This window comes from Apis cerana, linkage group LG9 (assembly GCF_029169275.1).
Source record: "Apis cerana isolate GH-2021 linkage group LG9, AcerK_1.0, whole genome shotgun sequence".
NCBI classification, from domain to species: Eukaryota; Metazoa; Arthropoda; class Insecta; order Hymenoptera; family Apidae; genus Apis; species Apis cerana.
In genome coordinates this window covers 3340123-3354219 of record NC_083860.1, presented here as the reverse complement: position 1 = coordinate 3354219, position 14097 = coordinate 3340123, and the positions used below count along the sequence as shown (strand labels likewise).

The 14097-nt window shown below is 33.8% G+C and overlaps 1 protein-coding gene across 4 annotated transcripts in view; it reads left to right on the top strand.

Annotated features, from left to right (window-relative positions):
* Positions 1 to 14097, top strand: part of LOC108003939 (autophagy-related protein 16-1) — a 490268-nt gene that overhangs the window by 457903 nt on the left and 18268 nt on the right. For all 4 annotated transcript variants that reach the window (XM_062079974.1, XM_062079976.1, XM_062079975.1 and 1 more), the window contains 3 exons: positions 7784 to 7963; positions 10196 to 10280; positions 10619 to 10765. In XM_062079974.1, coding sequence (XP_061935958.1) covers positions 7784 to 7963; positions 10196 to 10280; positions 10619 to 10765 — 412 coding nt within the window. The remainder of the gene's footprint in view (positions 1 to 7783; positions 7964 to 10195; positions 10281 to 10618; positions 10766 to 14097) is intronic.

The window sequence follows — 14097 nt, the reverse complement described above, 5'->3', positions numbered from 1 at the left end:
TATTGTATTTATATAGTCTTTTTTTTTTGTAATGTAATTGGACACTGTATTTTTTACACAATTTCTTCTTTTTAAGCGATTAAAATATTGTACCATTATCTGATAGTTCGGTTTTCAATAAAAAAAAAAATAGTTCAAGGAATTAACATTACAGGCGTTTTCTAAACGTTAAAGCGTGAAATTAATACATGTAAATGTATAACTTATTATCTAGTCATTTTCGTTTTAAATTCTTCTACGGTCTAATATTTTAATTATACGCGTTTTAAAGTGTTAAAGATACTTTCTAGTTTTTCAACATCCAATCTTAGATTCGTTACATTTTTGGACACATAAGATGTAATTTATACGTTTTAAATATCTTTCCTGGCACATGAAATCGTAATGTCATATAAATCAATTATTCGTCTATAATTGTTAATTTGAATTTGAAAAAATACATATATATATATAATATTTGAAATTAATGGTACCATGACGAGGATATTTTGAGATTAACATATTTTGATAGCTATCTTTCCCTATTTATTAATGTTATAAATTACAAAGCCGCCTCATATTGACGTAATAGCCTATTAACGTAAAAAATTCTTTGCAACTAGATAGTTCAATTTCCTCGCACCTTTATACTCGATTCTCAGCATCGTCTCGTTGCTTTCCCTTATTTACGAGCGCTCGTAAAACCATTACACGCCTAATTCGAGTCATCAGGAGGCATAACGTTGCCATAACAGAGGAATCTAAAATAGCGTCGACGGAGTTGTAAGATAAGTTTGCAAGATATGGTACATAAAAGAGGTATTACTCCATCCAAAGGTGGCCTGTATCTTTAAAAAAAAATATCGAAAATAACAATTCTAAATGGCCACTTGTTTCACATCGAATCATTCCTCCCCCTCCTTTTTTCATAGATTTCATAGATCGATTCGAGATATTCTTCTTTCTTCTTCAATATCACAGAAGATGATATCGATACATTTGCGTAGTCATACAGATTTTCCAAAATCTTACGGACAGATATAAAAGTTAACGTACAAAAAGAAAAACGTCAAAGAGGTTGATAATGCGAGGTGTAACGCGCGATAAGATGAGATAAAGATCGCTTGCGCTATATTTTAAAATTCATCGGTTGAACTATAGAGAATCGATATGAAACTTTGCCTTTGACGATCGTTGATAATAAAGTTTCAAATCGACGAGCTTGGTGCCGAGGTAAAACGGATCGAATAAAAGTTCGATTTTTCGTCGCGTCGTCACTTCGTGAGATTAATTAACACGATAACGCTCTTATCGGTAGTTAACGAAATCTTTTCTAACTCTGCTCCAACAGTGCAGTTTTCTTGTCACGGCCTCTTTGTTCCTGATCGTTGACGGCCCTAACGGATGATGTTTGCCGGTGTGAGAAGGGCCCGATAAGAAATTGGTAAATTCATGCGGGATGAATGCCCCTCCCCCTCCCCCATTCTGATGGTGGATGGCATCGGTGATTAAACGGAAGTTGCGAACAGAAGAAATTTAATTTAGATTCCGGTTGTTGTAACGAGACACCCGTTAATTCTGTCCTCAATGCAAAAGTTGGCAAAGTTTTTCTTTCTCTCTCTTTCTCTTTTTTTCTCTTTTGAAATTCCGAAAAACCGAATCGTCCGTTCGCTGCTTTAAACTGTGTAATTTTGCTGGAAGAAAATTTTAATGAAATGCAAATTGCTTGTGTACAGACCGTTAACGAAGACGTATAATAACGCGTCGTTGTCGTTGAGAAGGAAATTTGATTTTTCTTCTTCTCCCTTTCTTTTTTCCTTTCTTTCAAACTGTAATGCTTAAAAGGAAGCGCGACGCGATATTTTTAATATTCATTGTTTTTAATTTTTTAAAACCGGAGGCAACTTTCGAAATTTCTTTAAAAAAAGAATATCTTTTTTCACGCGAATTGGGCGGTTTATAATTCTACAATATTCAATTGCATTGAATTCTATTCATTCCAATATATTTTAATCCTATATCTATATTATTTTATATTCTCTCGGTATTAAATATATAAATATATAAATTATATTGGAATGAATATATAAGAGTGCTAATTTTCTTTCAAACATTATTCTTTTTCGAGGAACACGTTTAACATTAAATTAATTTTTTAAAAATAATATAATATGCTATTTAAATAGCTATTGTATCGTCTTATACGATGTGATCGACATTTAATATAATAATCAATATCAATTATTTTTATTTTTTTTAAATAAATAATGATTGGATTTAAAATGTATGGACAAATTGAAAATTTGAAAATAACGAAAAATTGAAAACGTATAATCGTATTAATCCAAATGTCGCCTTTTGTACGATATATTTCGATTTGTATCAATTTTTGTAAAATCAATATTTATAAAGTTATTAAACCGGACTTAGTTACGTGAATATTTTTGTATAATTCGTTTATTAAAAATAGAGATTTACTTCGGCTTATGCACGAGTTATTTATTTATTTCTTTTTCAATAATCCGTATTTAGGAAAAGCATGCACGGAGAAAAAGTAATGATACCAGCGTATGTTAAATGATGATAATGATAATAAGAATAGCGAAAAACTCGCATCGCTCCCATCGAGCTGATCACGATTATACGTGTATATTCGTGGACGAAAATAATTCACCCGTGGTATATTTACTATTCAAACATTTACATGAACGGTGAACAAATATTGGGAATTATTTTGGGAACGTACACCGCATAGAAATAAAATCATGCGCAATATCAATTTGTATGGATGCGGAAATTGTCAGCCGTTTACGCGAGAAATATTCAGCTCGATAATGCTTTCAATACACGATTTCTTTTATTAGATGTCATCCCTTATCTTTCCATTTGATATATGTTCCGTTGCAAAGTTTGAAAAGAACTATTCCACTTTTTATTCGTATTCCGATCGGGATTCAATTGCCCGTCACTTTTTCTAATATCAAATTAAACTCTCAATTTTTATGGATATAAAAGTCAAGAAGAGGCACGATGATGATTCGTGACAAGATTCGTATTCGATTACGGATTTTGTATTTTTTTTTCTTTTATAATAGTTAAAAGACGTCGCGAGGTTTTATTATTAAAATTTTCGAATACTCGTTCTGGAAGCTGGAAGATGGAATTATAAAAAGAAACGAAGGAGAATTTTGTAAAATTCTTACTTCGTACGCGAAAAGTCACGATTGTCAGAAGAAAGAGTCTTTTGGAAAAAATATCTTTTTTACTGCAGTAATTTTAGAACTTTTTAAAATAGGTTATTTGAGAAAACAAGAAATTCTTGCGATTCTTCTTCCTGATTTTCAAGATTTGACAATCTGGTATTTTTTTTTTTTGGACTCGATGAAACTTTAAATATTTCAATTTTTGACGTAAAATTTCTATCATGAAATTGCGATTAATCTTATTATATACATATGTGGAATTAACGAAATAATATTTTTAATATAAAATTAAAAAAAAAATTATACAATTTTAATAGGATTTCATAATAAAATTGTGCAAAAATGATGCTTGTGACACAGAAAACTTTTTAACTATTGTAATAAATTCAATTTTTTAATTCACCATTTTATATCTCTCATATAAAATGACAATTCATGTTTATATGAAAGATAAAATAATAAAAATTTTTATATTTTAGGCATTTTAAAATTCCATGTTGCACAAAGATATTAAATTTTTATATTAACTAGTTAATATACACATGAACCATAAGATAATTAAATAATAATTCAAGCGAATCACTTTTTTTTCCACACTTTTCTAAATAATTCTCGTAAAAAAATGCTTCGAGATATATATTTCATTTTTTACGTTTCAATGCCTGGATCCGTCAAAATGTACGATACGCGACAATAAATTATATTTTCCATGAATACATATAAAATAAAAGAAAAAAAAATAAATAAAATAAAATAAAATAAATAAAAAATAAAAAATATTTAAATCAATGTATCTGAAATCAAATTTCAAATCGAATTTCGGCCGATGAAATTGACGTTCCGCAAACCATCCAATTTTTATCCCCTGCCTTTTATCGTAAAAAATGATTTTGCTTCCACAGAACCTTTGGAAACACCTTATATATACATATATATATATATATATATATATTCACGTAAGAAATTACGTGGAGCAGGATTTTTATTACCGGATCGATGATTTAAAAAGGGGAGGATAAGCCGATTATTTACAACCGATTCGGACCGAGGAAAATGAAATATACAGATCGTAGTTCGTGTGGATCTGCGCGGATATCCCTTTATATATCCCTTTCCAACAATTTTCGATCCGCGATCCTCGCGTGATAAGCGGCGGTTTAAAGAAAAGGGCGGCGAAGTGATAATTTTTTCGGCGAAAGTGGCCATTCCGCGCGGATACAGGCGACGTGAATCGCTTTCGGAAAATAGGGGTAGCTTTAAGGGGTGAGAAAAGTAAATTGAAGGACGCGACTGACTGATACGAGCCGAGCGGAATTTACATCAGGCGGTTCACTAATCTCGTGAAACCATATCGTTCGAAGAACCCGTTCGAGATATCGATTTACATTATGGTCAACATTGCTACAATCGAACTTGGTGGGTGGCCAACGTGGGTGGGGCACTATTGACAAAGTATACACGGTGCAGCCTGCCGCGGATGATAGTGGAACGGTCGTATTAATTCGCAAGATCTGACTGGAAGGATGATATCGTATAATTCGTCCCATCGAGATTATTTGAGAAAAAATGATGTTAGTTCGATAAGAAAGATAGTTTAGCTCGATCCTTCTCGAATGTAATCACCTCTTATCTAATTCTGATTATTCGAAATCTTTTGAAACTTCTCAATAATTTTTCGACATAAAATATCTTCAAATATTTTCTCGCATCGAAAGAAACGCGTATCATCCAAACTTTTAGCAGATAATTCTAGAATCATTCCAGAATCATTCCGTGCAATAACGGGTCGCGTACTCGTTGAAGGCAAAAAGTGAAGCCCTTTCGCTAACTTGTCCCAGCCGGATACGAGCACTCGACGAAATCTAGACGCGAAACTTCAATTCTTTTCTTTTTCTTTCTCAACAGCGAGGCACAAGAGCGCTCCTTTCCTCCTCTTTCTCTCTTCCTCTCTGTTTACACGATATAAATATAAAAAACTGGCTTCGAATAAATCCAACGTGGCGCGCAATTCGAACCCGTTACTTCCGTGCCGAAAAAATTAGTACACTTTTCCCACGGGTCTAAACTCGAAAATTAATTTCATAGATCCGAGATAAAGTGTTTGATACACACTGATATGCAACGTCACACTTGACGTCCGTTCCCACGCTTTTGTCCTTCCACCCGCAAAATAGTGAAAATCGAGGCTTCGCTATCAGGGAAAGGCGGGCGAAGGTGGGCGAGGTGTACAAAAGTTTTGCGCAAATAAATCTCGCAAGAGGAGAGGACAATGGGGGGGCCGTTGCTGAAAGCGCGTTTAACCGTGAATTATTGTTTAAAGCGTGGCACGGTTTAAGACAAAAAAAAAAAAAAGAAAGAAAAACTACGCTTAAAGTGGATCAGCTGTTTTCTATCGGATTATTATTATCCTTCCTTGCCGCTACACCTCTCTGTCCCCCTATCATCTTGTTAACGTTTCGCAGCTGTGTCGGCTTACGGAAACATCTGCCGCGAAATGCTTATTCCATTCAAATTTCAGTTGTTTCTGTTTATAGACGGTAAATACTTAATGAACAGAGGGAAATCTGGCGACAATTGGGTCAGATTTGAGACTCAAAGTATCCTGTCTGCCTCTCCTCCGTCTCTCATATATGATCAAAAGAAATTAGAGTATTAATTAATGTATCAGTGAGTAATGCAACAGTTAATTTTTATATCCATACGAAGTTATTCTTAATATCAGGAGCAAGATCGATTTATACTTTTATCTATTTATAAATTTGAGAAATGATATTTCGAATACGAAACATTCACATTTGAAGCATTCTTTATTCATTTATTTTACGGTTTATGCTTTTACACAGCAAGTTGAAGTTCGGAAAGATGTAGATCAGTCTCGAAAACTGGGAAAAAAGGGAGCACGTTTGCGAGATTGAAAGCGCTTGTGCTTATAGTTAACTGTAATCCATTGAGAGGTTTTCTTGGTTAATACGGGTAGCAGCAGGAAAAGTGAATCGACGTCGAGAAACGCTTAGGTGCTTTAGATTCAACGTGCAAAGAAGGAAACGGATTCAAAGGGAAATCTATATAAATTAGATATTATATGTACGTGCAATTCAATAGTTGTGAATGAAAAACTAAAAGACAACGAAGGTGTGATTAATAGACAGTGAGAATTTTATTAATCCAAATTTATCGAGATAAATGGATTGTGATATTTTGAAAATTCTCGATAGCGTTCCACTTTCGATTACAGAATTTGTTTAGTAATACGATTTTTAAATTTAAATTCATGGTAAATAGGATAATTTAATTTGATTTGAGAATCTTTTGGCAATAAATGTTTTTATCCGAGGAGATAAAGATTAAATGTGTTTAAAATTACAAATAGTTTCTTCTTTTAAATTGTAATTCTCAGACTACGGTCGTTTCCATCGATATCCACAGTGTAATAAGCAAGATTTCAAGCTTAATTTACTTCAGGAAACGACGTTCCTGCCGGCATTTCCGCGCAACTCTTGAGAATCAACGCGCTTCAATATAGAAACTCTTTGACACTGAAATTGCAAATCGGATAAATTACAAATCTACTACTGCTTATCTTAAGACTGCTATCTTCATCTTTTAAAGTAAACGCGACACTAAACACAGATTAAAACTTGTATTATAACCAGTTACTGGAAAAGTTTGTCCAACTGTTTCTGAATTTTCAAACAAATTTTTAAAATCAGATATTAAAAATTAAATTTACAATTGTCATCAAATGAATTCGTTTCTACGTCAATAGATTTGGAATAATATATTTTCAAATATAAAAGATCGATCAAAAGAATTTCGAAAAATCGTCTTAAATTTTTCTTCCAGAAAAACTTGCAATTGTGCAATTATTTTTCAAGTATGCAGAACTGTTAAAAATTGGCTGCAACTGAAAATTACCAAAGATATTTTGATCATTTTGAAAACACTCTTGCCACGGTATAAATCGTATCGAAACTGTCTGTATCCGATTACGAATTTCGCATACGATTGTCCGTTTTACTTTGTTGCCGATGATCTACATTAAATCAAAAGTGATTTACTAGGCGATCAATTAGCTTGTCGAACTTACAGCGACGATACGCCGGTTATCGATATCGCTTGAGGCAACCGTGCTTCCTATGAAGATGGAATTACTGGGTCCAATTACTCGGTGGTAATGCATCATACCCGTCAACTTAGGTGTACCGACGTAAGCAGATTTTATGTGAATACGCGGGGAACGCGACGCGATCTGATTGAAATTTCCGAGGACCGAGAAATGGGATTTCGTTCTTTTCACGCCGCTCCCCAATTGGAACGGCTCTATAAATTTGTAATTTTAAGATTTATCACGCCGATACACGCGCCAATGTAACGGTACATTTATAATATTATCCCGTTTAGAAAATTGAAACGTTCTCCCTTCTCTTCTTTTATTTCGTGGAAAGAGAAATTTTTATTCATCTTATTCGAGAGTTTATGTTCACATTTATGCACATTAGTAGGATAAAACGACTGTAATACTGTTGAACGATAAAATGATTGTTTATAAATAAGTAAAAATTCAGATAGTTGGTGTTGAGTTAAATCTTGTTTGTTTGCAGGTATAGAAACAAAGTTTGCGGGTTCGAGTTGCAACGATCTTGTAACTTCAGACGGTGCGGGCTCTACGATAATTAGCGGCCATTTTGACCACAGGATTAGATTCTGGGACACAAGAGCCGAATCCAGCTCAAATGACATTTTATTGGAAGGAAAAGTCACTTCGCTGGATTTATCTCGTGGTAAGTTTCGTTTTTTTATATTTTCAGAATATTCCATCTTGTAAAGTTTATATTAACTTTATCGAAGTGAAATATTATCCGAATAAATAATGATAGATTGGAAGGTTACAAAGAAGAATCATTTGTCATAAACTTTACGCATAAAATTAAATCATGGCGACTGCAACTGTGGGAAATAATTAATCAGATGATATGCAAGATCAAAATAGCCAGTATATGCGATGATAAACTAATAACAGGAAGATTACATTTATATATGCTTTCAATTTAACGAATTACCACTTATTTATATTTGTTGTAAAATTTTTTAAACGACAAATAATAAAAATAAATGAAACTTTTGAAACGTGTGAAATTGAAAACTTTGAAAATAAAATCTCCTACGATTTTCAATCCCAAGCATTTGAAACGTAGAAGTGCAATGATGAGAGAGAAACGTAGAGAAGAATAAATAATACCTCGGTCCATCATCTTCGTGACAAAGAGAAAATATATCGGAGTTCGCGAAATTGTTAATCAGTCATATTGAATGCACTTTGTGCATCGAAGCAGGTATCAAAGGAAAATATTCAAACTTGTGGGGAGACGGACAGATGTTGAATTATGAAAATGTTTCAACTTGTAGAATTCGAGGAATCGTATGCAAACATTTGAAGCATGAACATAAAAAAGGCTGCAAGCACTATAAGAAATTGTATCGTAGGAATGTTAAGATATACAACAAGCACGCGTTAAAACTGATATTCAGTTTGTATGATCTTTTTATTTTCCCTCTCCAAGAGGGAAATAAATCGTGAATTTTTAACTGTTGTTTTTTCTTATTCTTCTTTTCTTTCTTTTTTTTTTTTACATTTCATAATTAAAAGGTTTTATCATTGGAAAGATTTTATCACTGTTTAAAAATATTATCCCGCGAGAGATTTAATATCTTTTGTTCGAAATTCGCGGAACTTGTAATTCAACTCGAATAATTATTCGAATTACGCTATTATGAGGTTTCAAAATATTTCTGTTAATCTGGAATTAATTAAAGCTGAGCATTATCGTTACCGTTACACGTAGTTAAACGGTTTATCGTGTTCGATAAAATCTTAAAAATGAAAATCTTAATCGATAGAAATGGGTAAAATAAAATAATTAAGTTTTTGAACAAACTGTAAAATTGATTACCAAATCTTGTGTATTTTTCTTGTGAAATGTTAAAAAATTAAATTTACGATCATTTACTAAAGTTTCAAATTTTAAACGAATAACGAAAGATTGATCGAATTATATGATCGACATAAGAAAATTTATAAAATTCGAATTTCAAGAACGAGCTTACAAGTGGAAAAATTTTATTTTCTATAGATCGTTGTTTAGATTTATGATGTAATTTATTCATATCTATCCGTTGCTATAATTAATTTAATTCTAGGCCAAATTTAAATCGACGATTTAAAACTATTTCATTACAATTGAAACGATCATTTTTCCTTTGGAAGGATCAACTTGCCAAAAAATTTTTTCGAAAGATACACTCGAGTAATTTCGGCGACATAAAACTAAAATTCGAAGGAAACGATATCGCTAAGACTGTAAAATTCTGCTCGATTACATTGCGCCACTCTAATGCTTTTCCTTTATCATTCACCGTAATACATTATGTATACTTCCATTAAAGTATAATATACCATTCCTTGGGAAATGGCCGCTAGATTCACAATGAAACCTTTCTCGAACGTCTCTCTATAAGATTTATACATCTCGAAAAAAGAGTTATTTATTTACTTACTTACTTACTTACTTACTTACTTATCTTTTTTTTTATAAATTTCGAGAAGCTAAAGTATTTCTTTCTTCGTTGCCATTGTAACGCGAACTCGAAAAATTTATCACAATTCACAATTTGAATTTAATCGATTATTTATTTAAATTGATTATACGCAATTTTTGTATGATAAAAAAAAGAGAATTCGTAACTTTCAAAATAATACTCGATAAATAATGATAAATAATGAAAGAAAGTTTTAATATGTTTAATGTATTTAAGTTTTTTGTTTCGATTTAAATGAAAAATGGTTCGAATTTCTTTAGAGATCTCTCGAAAGTGTAATCTTCGACAAACGAATTGTGTGATACGAAGAAATTATAAATTTCTTTTTTTTTTCTTTTATCATCCTTGTATAATCACATTAACACAACCAATTAAACTTTGACTTGATTTAAGTAGCGATATCTGATTGTTTGTAGATGCAAATTACCTTTTGAGCTGTGTCAGAGATGATACGTTGAAACTCATCGATCTGCGGATGAAGAAGATCATTGGATCATTTAGGTAAGTGGCTTTTATAGAAAAATCTTATAGATGTTAAGGCAAAAACAGATTTTTATTTTATATCTCGTAACAACTTGACAAATTATTTTTAGCCAATTGTGGATCATTTATGATCGAAATTTACTATATTTTAAATAATCTCTATATTCATCGTACTACTGATTTTCATGATAAATGACGATAAAACAAAATATTAAAAAGAAAAAGGGAAATTAATTTTAATAAATAATTATTTTTTAATCGTTCAGGATTATTAGTCTTTCAAAAGTTTCGTTGATAAGATATTTAAAATTAACTTTGTAATAATTATTGAAATGAAATTACTTTCACTTTTTTAGCGCCGACGGGTTTAAAGTCGGTTTCGACTGGACACGAGCTACTTTTAGTCCAGATGGTCAGTACATAGCGGTCGGTTCTTCAGACGGGTCCGTTTTCATTTGGTCTGTCGCCACTAATACGATTGAGACTGTGTTGAAAAACCATTCGTAAGTATCTCTCCTTATTAATTACTAGAATTTATAAAAATTACGATTTTCATATTCTTCCATTTATAATCATTGAAAATACGTAGATATTTTTGAAAAAGTTGAGAGATTAAAACATATTTTGTTAGGAAAACAAAAGTAATTACTTACATGTATTCGTTTTCATTATAATGTTCCAATTACCATTTATATATAAAATATTTAAATCAATATAAGCCATTAATTCTACTATTAAATTAGGTCATTGTATTTAATCCCAAAAGAAGTATAATTTATTAAAATTATTCAATTGGAACCAATTAAAAAAAGATCATTCAAACGAACGAATCTTCTTTAACACCGATAAAAAGAAAATGATCTTACGTATAAATTAATAAATTACATTACAATTAAAATCCTTTAACATTTTGCGTGTCGTCAAAATCAATTCGCGAAATACGATGAGTTATATTTTCAATTTTACAAATTCCATATATATATATATTAAGCATTAAAATTTACCACAAAACTTTGTGCATAAAAGCGTCAAACCGATTCATAATTGTAGCAAGCATCTTCGAGTGTTTTGCACACATGCATCATCGTATACGTTCTATAATTCGTGCGCTCACATCCCCCAACCTGAAGTGGAAAGGCGCGGAAAAATATTTCGGTGTGACCCGATTTCCTCCTCCAACCTTTCCATTTATATATATATATCCATGGACACGCCCGCCTATATCCCCTACACATAATATTTTTATACATGCATATGTATATAAATGTGTATATATATATATATATATATATAATATACAGATATATGTATATGGGATACATGGCGATATCGCAAATTTATACGATAGTCTGGATGCCAGCAACTTCTTCGAGCCACAGTGTCGGCTACCGCAATTCAAACTGTCGCATCGAACGTTTCGTTTAAGGCGCAAATGTAAGCCAGCTGCGTAAGATTCATTTCTCGTATAATCAAATATTACTGCGGCATATAATTTGTACAGACGGGTATCTGAAACGCATTTGATTTTGGCGTCTACAATTTTTTTGTTATCAAAATTTTCGAAATTTTTCAGTAAAAAATACTACTAATATCGACAAAATTATTCATAATTGAATGGACGAAAGCGTCTTTAAATCTTAGAAATTTCTCAACGAACGTAATCTTCTTCGAGGATACTAACATCTATGAAACGATTCATCTTAAAAACGTTCAATTGATTCACTCCCTCGACGAAACAATATTACACGCGTTCAACATCGCTCCCCTTTCCCTCTTTTTCTCCTGTCATCATAATATTTCACCAGCCATAAAAAAAAAGAAAAAAGAAATCCTCCAACCGTTCCATCTCCGTCCCCTACATATTAACCAACATTTTCATAACGAAAATCGGAGGACGATCTAAATATCGCGACAACGTCGTCATCATCAAGTTCGAGAGAATAAGACTCCCCTCTCTCAATGAAGAAGGAAGGGTGGCGAGCGAAAAGTAGCTAAGCCACCCTCGCCGGTCATCGCGCGCACCGGTGCGATCGTTTTCACTCGAATTTCACGGTAGATACATCCGTGCCACAATTATCCTAGTCGTTGACCACCTCTCGACTTTCCCAAGGACGGATCCTACTCGCGGCGGAGGAGGATCCCCTTTCGAGGAGAGCCGGGCGGTGTGCAGCTAAGTGGCGGTCGTATCGAAAAATAGCTTCGAGCACCGGTCACGTAGAGGAGAGCCCTCTGAAGCTGAAGCTGAAGCTGGCCGGCGTGCGTGATTTCGCCGTTGTGTACGCGCACGTTTCACTGTTATTACTTTCACCCGTCGAAGGGGAGCACCTCCTCCACCCTTCGGTCCTCATCACCCCCCTCATCCTGCCCCACACACAGCAAGATATTTCCCATGATCGTTCGACGATACGGAGATCGTGTAATTCATACGCTGCGCCGCCCAACGAATCCCCGAGACTAACTTAATAACCGCCTCGCCCTTTCCCCGCACACAAACACACGTACACATACACCCTCGCGATCGACAAGTTACAAGTTGGAAACGTATACCGATATTTAATCGGCGCGCCCCTCGAAACTGCGGATGTGCACACTGATACGTACGTATCGAAGTCGGATTAACGCGAGAGATCCGCGGAGGAACAGATTCGTGGCACGCAAGCGAGCACGTTTGATATGCAACTGCGAGTTAACAGATTACCGAGCCGCAATCCTTCCCCTTACGGAATCGGATTTCTTCGAAGGGGTAGAAAAATCGCAAGGAGGTAGGCGATCTTTTTTTCTCTTTCGATCGCTGGAAATTGTGCAAATAAATTCCTGATAGAGAAAAGAAAGAAGGGAGGAATTAATAAATTCGTTTGAAATTTTGTATTGAAAATAAGAAAGATTAATCTGGGTGAAATGTCGAGGAAATTGTTCCGTCGATCGGGCAAAGTGTATTATTCCTCATTCCGAGGAATAATAATCAGTTAATAATAAATTAACTGTAGGCATACCAGAATGCGGAAAATGGGAGGAAGTGTTCTGCTTTGCACAATGGTTTTTCCCACGTGGGTATCCTCGAGGAGTCGGGGAATAAAAGCTATCATTCCATGCCAGGCTAGCGATACCTTGATTTGTGTAACTTGTTATTAATAAATAAGTGCGTACCGAGGCGTGGTAACAGGCGCGGGTTATTATTCTTTTCAGCGGTAACTGACAAGTAACAGCATCTCATAAACATTACTGCGCCATATTTCAGTCACGCACGCATTTATGGCGATTTTGTCTTGCACTTTACGAGTTTCGATGGCTTACCGCGATAGTTAGAGGGGTATAACTGGACCCCTAAGGAAGTGGTTCGATTAGTACGTTTCATGGTCTTTTTTTTTTCTTTTTTGCGTTGTTCTCTTCGAGCCGATCTCTATCGCAGGTGTGAGGAAGGATGGCTACGGAAGGACACGGCTTCTGTTCAAAATTCGCGCCAATTCTCGAAACGGGAATATTTATCATTGATTAAACGAATTGTCGAATAGAGTTAACGTTTGCTAGTTGGGGCATAAATTACAAATGTCTATTTCATTGTGGAATTTGAAAAATATGAATAACTGATGCTCGATGTATAAATCAACATTTAATATCAAACGAAGAGATGTTTCGAATGCATCCGATAGATGGAACACATATTGGAATGTGACGCGAAGAAGTTGATTTTTTTCAACGATTTACTTCGAAGTTCTACCGTTATTATCGCCACAGGGCACGGTTTTCTATATTTACCACGTATTCATAAATTGCCGCATAACCTGAAAATGATAAAATTGGTTAATGCAAGGTATGCGATATGTGAATAACACCA